This window comes from Apaloderma vittatum, unplaced genomic scaffold (genome assembly GCF_000703405.1).
Source record: "Apaloderma vittatum isolate BGI_N311 unplaced genomic scaffold, ASM70340v1 scaffold27068, whole genome shotgun sequence".
NCBI lineage: Eukaryota > Metazoa > Chordata > Aves > Trogoniformes > Trogonidae > Apaloderma > Apaloderma vittatum.
Genome location: NW_009729595.1, coordinates 20,014 through 28,348, shown reverse-complemented (window position 1 = coordinate 28,348; position 8,335 = coordinate 20,014). Strand labels below are relative to the sequence as shown.

General features: G+C 42.5%; 1 protein-coding gene across 1 annotated transcript; it reads right to left on the bottom strand.

The window, feature by feature from the left end:
• Window positions 1–1,891: 1,891 nt before the first annotated feature.
• On the bottom strand, window positions 1,892–7,635 carry VAMP2 (vesicle-associated membrane protein 2 (synaptobrevin 2); the record flags this gene model as incomplete). Its single annotated transcript, XM_009874507.1, has 3 exons — window positions 1,892–1,943; window positions 3,882–4,040; window positions 7,521–7,635. Coding segments are annotated over 3 exons (326 nt in total), but the record flags the coding sequence as incomplete, so codon positions are not given.
• Window positions 7,636–8,335: the final 700 nt, after the last annotated feature.

The window sequence follows — 8,335 nt, the reverse complement described above, 5'->3', positions numbered from 1 at the left end:
AACATGTGCAGTCTCACATGCTGCTGTTGTTTCTTCAGCAGGGAGTCAGCCTGCTTTTCCAGGGGCCCACTGCCAGGGTGGCAGGAGGCCTGGCGTGGGCCATTTCACCACCCGTGGTAGCTCGTTGCTGTGGGGAGCTACCCGATTTATCTGTATCTACAGCCAGCCCTGCAGAGAGGGTATGCTCTTGCTCCCATTCAAATCCGTGACTGGAGAAGCCGTGCAGGTCTTGTCTGTGACAGCACTTGGACACTTGATGTCAACAGGATTTAACCATATACTTGAGAGCTACTGTAAATAAATACATCATTCAGTTCAATACACAGGTTATGCAACAGGGCCCTTCCTGAAGCTGCAACCTTTAGGCATTATTAGAAAAGAATCAAATAGACTGGAAAAATAATTTAAGATCCCAGAGTTTAAATACATTTATATCTCACTAAACTTGCACTAGATCTCACTGTGATGAGCCACAACCTGAGTTTGATGATGTGACCTTCGAGTTTGTGATTAAATACCCTAAACTCAACCTAAGCCACGTCAAACCTGCTATGTCTGGTTCTAAATTTATCAGGAGAGGCATCCAACATTTAAAACCAGGAGGGAAACAATGTTATTACTTACCTAGAATTTCAGCCTTAACTTCTAAGCAGAAATTATGAGCTGTCTTGTCTGCTTTTTTACTTTCTTGTTAAGATACACATAATGCTCGGTGATGCATATATACACAGCGATCAGTTCAATGGCTGCACATCTGTCCTCCCAGGTTACTGCACTAAACTGCAGAACAAAGGCCCGTCTTTCCCTTGAAGCCAGTTGCCCTGAGTATCCAGTTAATATAGTTAATTAATATCTAGCCATTTCCCATTCTTGCCGTATTAGTGTTACGAAACCCTAGAATTATTCTGGGTCACTCTGGTGCTAGCATTCATAAGGCTAATAAACTGCCACATGTATCTCAATCCAGTTAGTCGTGTTTACAGGTGATTCTGTAAGCCTTCTTTACAGAAGCAACAGAGGAAAATGGAAACACGCCGAACAGAAGGCATGTAATTTGAGAGCTGGGAATTAATTCACAACCACAGTCTAGCCTCCTGGTGAATCTCTTCTGGGTTACCAGCTGGATTGTCTAACTCAAGAAATCTCCCTTTTAGGAGTTAATGCCATATTACAGTTATGTCACATAACGGCTGTTGCTAACACGGAGGTTACATAAATAAAATGTTCAGTTCCTGTCATTACAAGATCCCTGGCTCCCGACCAGCATGACTGCTATTATTGATTTATAGCCTATCTTTCTTGTAACAAATGGGTGGAATGAGACGATCTTTTGAGACAAGAAATCACTAAGACTTTGGGCCATCTTTTAACAGTATTTAGGTAGTCAAGATGCAAAGGGATTTTCAGAAGCACTAACATCTGAAATTCCAGCTCATTTGGTGAGAACTAGGCACCTTCATGCTTTTAAAAAATTCATCGGATGCTCATTTGCCTGTGGGCCTTCACCCTCTTTTTATAGGCATGAGGCAATTCAAGTATTACTGTTCTCACTAGAAAACACCAGGACTGTGGCACTGGTTGTAATGAAAGGAAGATACCTGAGACTGCATAAAAAAATTATATAAACATGAAAAGGGGAGTCTTTTATCCTAGAGAAAGTTATGTAACATGCTAGTGTAAAACACATTAAATGTCAACAAATTCTACCTATTTGAGTGTCCAGTGAGTTTGCAGTAATTCTCACTATAACATGACACTAGAAGGGAAGTTTCACAGATTAATCAGATTAAATATTTTATATCCATTTTTTGTTTCATTTTTTAATATATCAGCATGCTGTAAGCCACAGAGCTATTGAGATCATAAATGAAAGAGAAACTGAATTACTCACTTATAATTATAATGAGAATGACTGCGCATACTACACCAAGGATGATCATCATCTATAAAAAGAAAGTTATGAGAAAAAGAACAAAAAGAGAGAAAGTCAGGTTTTCACATGAAAGACATTAACCGCTTAGTTTTTTTGCTTTTACTTAGTGGCTCATTCCTTGCACTTTTACTTCTTGCAAAGACTCACTGCACCAGGCTTGTTAATGCCCCAAATTTAGTGTCAATTTTAGGAAGAGCTGAACACCAGCAATGGACATGGCTCCTTGTCAAAGGTAGCAAGTTCTTGCCCATCAGCTAACATGCAGTGACCAACCTCATCCATTTCCAGCAGCAAAGAAAAAGGAAATTTCCAAAGCAGAACAACTCCAGCGGTGATTTAAGTGGTTGGATTCACACATGGCCATGTCCCATTTTACACTGGAGTAACCCCATCATTTTTCACCACATTCCTATAGTCAGGGAGGGAAGAGGCAGCTGGACACGTCTAATGCCTAACAGCTACTCGTGCTGGCTTTGTGCTGCTCAGAGAGGTAGCCCATGCTAGCAGGCACGTTAGCCTGGAAATGGCTCATTGCAAAGTTGAAATCTGTTCCCCCAGGAACAGATCCAGCAGTGCCAGCTGTGCACAGGCCGTACCAGCACCGGGTTTGTGTGGGGTAGAGGCCCCTGCGTGAGACTTGCTGAATACTAATGAGGCCAGCAGAGATGCTGGAGTCCAATTTCCACCATTACCCCAGTGAGAATGGAAAGGCTGAAACACAAGAAACATGGACGTGTCAAGTCAAGGCCTTCATGCCTCCCAGCCTAGGTCTGGAGGACAGAGCTAGCCACTGCCTTGCAGGATGTTTATTTTTCCCCCTTCCTTTCAGCATTTGGGAGCCAGAGAAAGGGCAAGTGGAATCTGTTTGATGGGGTAAAGTGGGAAGGGGCAATGAGGAATGAAGAATGAGGGTAGGTTTGGAAGTCTAGGGTAGCACAGCAGTCAGCATGGGTGAATCTAACTCTAAATCTGTGCCTGTAGCTCCCAAAAGCCCTGTCAGGCAAAGCAACTGAGAAACAGCTACAAGAGGGCCAGAGGAACCACACAGTTGAAATTCTAATCTAAATCCACTTACTTCTGGAGTGTCTGTGCATCTAGTTTACCCAGAATATTTTGCCTCGCTTTACATTTCATAGCACTGTGGACTGAAGAGATAAAGCAGGCAACAGACTGCTGAGGAATACATATGGGATTCTCTTTTGGGAACAGGTGGTTTTATTTGGTACTGAAGAGAAAAGGATATGAATTTTTGGCATACTGTTCATGTTCGTGGTGCAAGAGTAGAAAGAAGCAAGGATATGGGATCTTATATGAGTAAGAAGAGCTGAAGTTTCTGAGTCCAGAAAACACAAATCCTGGAGGAGGTCTCAAAAACCAAAGGAGAATGAGGTTCCTTCTGCTTGTGGGAAAAGATGAGACTTTGAAGACAGCAGAGGAAAGAGCTGGTTAATTACAGTCCTGCTCTCTGCTAATCTGCCCCTGTTTAAAACAGACTTGTCATTTCCTCACTTCTCATAGCGGTTTGCGGGACCAAGAATTTTTTTGTAGTTTACCATCCTGAAAAAAAGATCAAGATGCTGATGATCTTTCACAAAACAAAAGCTTCTTTTCTTTCACTACTATTACCTGTGAAAGTTTGGGGGTTCACACAGGGAAATGACATGAAGTAACCTACAGTGCTCTCCCATCCCTACCTGTAGGCACTGACTGAAGTATCAAAAATTTGTATCTACCTTTTATATACTGCAGAAATTATCTAAAGATTAAGTTCTGGTAAAGACCAAAGTTGCTTGACTTATCCTGGAGCCTAGAGGGCCAGGCATATCTTTCTCCCTTTGACAAGAAGAGACCACTTAGAGATGCCATCTTACAAGCAAAGTTCCATTTAACACAAGTGAAAATAACGCCTGCGACGAAGTGATTCTTAACAAGAATTTAGATTTCTTACCTTGCAATTTTTCCACCAGTATTTTCTCTTCAGCTTGGCTGCACTGGTTTCAAACTGTGAGGCACCTGCTTGCAATGCATCCGCCCGGTTGTCAAGCTCTGATAGCTTCTGGTCTCTTTCTAGCACTTTGTCCACGTTCATTCTCATGATGTCTACCACCTGCAAAGGCACAGCCTAAGGTTAAATTTCACACCCCGTGGAGCTGAAGGTCACCTGGATGCTCACCCTCTGGAATAGCACATATCCTACTGAAACCAGACATTTGCCATTAGGATACGTGAAGGCAATTACCTGGACAGTGCTTCAGAGGCCACGTCTGTGGAATCAGATACAGTGAGAGCAAGATGAACATAGCTGTATGGTGCTCAGATGCTCTTACAGGCAAAAAATAAAAGGATGTTATCAAATATTGTAATTAGTTTCACTAAAACTTTTCATTTCTTTTAGCCTAACACTAGCTACAGCACTATAGATACAGAAAACTGACGGAGACCAGTACCACTGTATTAAAATTTGGTTGACATTGTCCAGTCATCACTAAGACTAAGCCATTATTTTTCTTAGACACTTAATATAACTTCCTTACATGAACTACAGAAATTGGCTAAAGGCCGCTCTAGAGGAAACTGTATACCTTTCCTAACCAAGGAATTTATTTATTCTGCAGCTCTTTTACAGACAAGATAACTTTGCAGATGCAAGTTGAAGTTCTGCTTGAAAGTGGAGATGGAGAAAATCCTACTTGAGAAAATTCAGCCTGAAGCGTAGCAGGGAGCTCATGCCACAGCTCATTGCACAGCCTCAGTGATAAAGGTGCACTCAACCAGTACACAATAGGTAAGGCCTATTCATGCATATATTTTACACTGAGCTGGATGAAAACCTTATTCTGGCAAGCCAGTAAATCTAAATAGAAATCCTGTACAAATTCATCACTAGTGTAAATGTTGGATAGTACACGAATCACAGGGAAGTTGTGTTCACTTGTTCTGGCAGGGAATATGGTTGCTGGTCTGTTATTTCTCATACTCTGTAATAAGGAAGTCCATGCTGTTTGTATTTAATGTAATTTAACTATTACCTGCCAAAACCCAGAATTATTAAAAAAATTATATAATTTAAATACAGTGAGATGAAAGCCATAGTGAAAGAATCTTTGATAGGACTGGCATAGGGTTAAGTACTGCTCCAGAACTCAAAACATTTCTTTCACTTGTCTACCAAACCTAAAACAAAATCAAATGTTTTTGTCAACCCAAATTTTCTTACTTGCTTTTCCAACCCAAAACCTTACAAGCATTTAACTTTATATCAAATAAAATTTTGTCCATGTTTCATAATGAGAATTTTAAACTATTTGAAAACACTTAAACAAAAGACCTTTACATTTCTTTCCCATTCTCTTTCTTTTTTCTTAGACCAGAACTATTTATTGACCTTAACCTGACTGCAGTGAATACTTGTCCAGATGAGACTGCATTTTTGTCAGATAAATAAATGTTTGCCTAGACTACAGACAAGATTTGGACCTCAAAAATAAGCTCTAGGAGGCCTAGAGAGATCAGGGGGAAAAACCAACATGAATGTAGCTGAAAGTCTCTCTTAGCACTGATATAACGTTACAAAGATCAGGCATTTCACTAAGATCAAACATTTTCTCTTAGGCAAAGTCGCGATCACGTTGCTGAGTTTTGGGTTTGGATGTGCTGTGCCCAACAGCGCTTGGCGAGCAGCCGCAGGAATGTGGTGCCCTGGTGTTTGGTGCCACCTACAGATTACTTTCGCACAAGACACGAAAGAAAAAACCAGGAAAGATCTAGTAGGAAGGCGAGAGCAACGTGTAACAGGTCGCATCCTCACGTTCTGTACACCGGTTTCACCCTAGTGACTTCACCGTACCAAAAGCCCAGTGGTGTTTTTCTCCTTTGGCTATTCTTATACTGTGATTTTCCTGTCAAATAACGATCTGCTGACTGCGTGCTACCCATTCAAAACCCACACCAACCTCAGCCTGCCTCGCAAACGGGAGGCAAAAAACGTGTGGATCCTGACTACCACCCACGTAATCCTCAGCTCCAAGAGCTACTCACTGTCCCCTCCACACTGGGCAAGCGTTCCTGCCAAAATTACACCATCACGCTTCACAAGACGACAAACTTGCAAGGGCTTGGGTGAAAAGTCTCAGAATACAGAGCACCTTAAACACAAAGCAGGGTTTTACTAGCCTTACTGGAGCCATCTCCATTGATCTGCTTGAAGAGCTCTACGTATCTGACCTGCATCACTCATTTTAGACAATAACTAGCAATTATTTTTCATCTTCTAGGGACAATTACTTCTGCTGTAGCTCACATAAACAATTACAGCACCATCATGATGTAAGAGGTTCAGGACAAGATGTTTATTTCATTATTCTGACCCAAGACAAAAGCTGAAATGTAATATTCCTTTCCCCGTTGGAAAAGACACTCCACTAATGTCAATGAAGTTAGTGTGATGAGAAAATTAGTGATAATGAGAGAACGTGGCCTAGAAATTTCTGCAATCAGAGGATGCTCTTATGATCAGGTTTGAACATTAGCAGTGAGGAGGCATAAAGCCCCTGCTTCAGATCTTCAGCAAAGAAAAAGTTCTCAAAAAGACAAAGCTCAGTTTGACAGGTGTATTTAAATCACCTTAAAAAAATGCATTTGAGCTGGATGTTGTGAGGTCTTCTCTACCCTTTTTAAAGCATATCTGAAGCTTTAGAAAATAGAGGACTTTACACATGTAAATAGCTATTTTCTAGCATGTATTTTATTGGATTGCCATTAAATAATCACACAAGCCCTGACCGCTTCCCCATAGACAGAAAACAATTAGCCACTTAAGTCTGTACAGGAGTTTAGCAGAACTCTGTACTTAATACCCAGCACACAAATCTGCACAGCAGGCATGCAAGGATGCTACAGCTGCTACTGCAGCTGCTGGTACAGCTCCGGAACTACATCCAGGAGCAGCAGTATGCTCACTTGTTCCCACTATCCCAGCAGTCAGATGGACACTGGTATTACAGCCAAGGTGGCAGGGTAGTCTGTGCGCTACAAGAATTTAAGCATCCAAGCTGGAACATGCACATGCTCTTCCAAGACCAACGAAAGGAGTTGGGATTTGTTGAAGATGCTCTTATGACATCATATATGGGTGCCTTTCTTCGGGGATAAACTGTGATGATTCATCAATAGAGCTCTGGCTAATGAACACAGCCGTACAATTCTTAGGGCTTGAATCTATGAGAAGCCAATGGTCTGTTGCTTTGAGATTAGTGTCTAACTTTTAGGAATGCAAGAACACATTAAAAGAGCTGGTTGTACCACATTTTCTTCTAACCTAACTGATTGGGAAGAATTCCTGAATTGGCACCAATGCCCATGCTTATTCTGCAGCACCGTTACTGGTACAAGGTTGTTCACACACAGAATCCCTTTCGTACTGTCTCCTCAAAAATGCTATCCTTCGGTAAACCTGATTTCTTAGATCCACTGCCTTCAGGTAAGCAGGACTTGCTGGATCATTAGGGAGGGAAGTATCTTAAAGGAAAAAACGACCAACAACATCAGTACCCTTGTGGTGAGCAATAAATCACCTGGAGCCACTTACCTCATCCACCCGGGCTTGTGTCTGCTGCAGGCGTTTGTTGCTTGACACACTGGTAGCAGGGGCTGGCCCTGCAGCCCCAGCACTGGTGGGACCTTGGGTAGGAGCTGGAGCAGACCTAGGTCAAAATCAGAGAACATAAAAAGTGACTAAAACCATCTCCACTTGTTCACTGCTCGTTTTCTGGAACAAGTCAAAAGTACTTATCTCTTAAAAGGAGTTTTCCATTGTGTCACAGCTCATGTTTTCCATTCCTGGATCACAACCCTAGTGCCCCATTCCCTCCCATGCTGCAATTAGTTTTCATGCTATTTCTTGACAGGTCCATATCAAACTCTCCCCCTCCCTTGCTGCCTTTTTGAACAGCAAGCAGTTCAGATTATCTACCCTAAGTTACACCAATGGCCAAACTGATCACAGGCCTGACTAGCAGAGCTTATGTCCCACTAAGGGAACAGACTCTGCTCTGGGGATTTGGTGTGGATGCTATAGGAGCCAGGGCTGCAACACCTGCCTGAAGTGACTGACACCCTTCCCTGCTCCTCGGTGTCTGGCTGGAAGCTCACCAACCAAAGATAAACCAAAGAAGAGGAGAAAGGAACAGAGGAGGTAGCGGGGGTGAGAACTGCACGCAGCATACGGTTAGCTGTGTCAGGCATTCAGCAATGCTTAAGCACCCCACCGGTGGTCACCAAATATCCCACCAGAGCAGCTGGCCGGGCTCAAACATCTGCCACAGGCCCTGGATGAATATTTGTAGCGATGCTGTGAGCAGAGCCCTGATCTGCACATCAGCTCTTGTCTTAAGCATCGACACT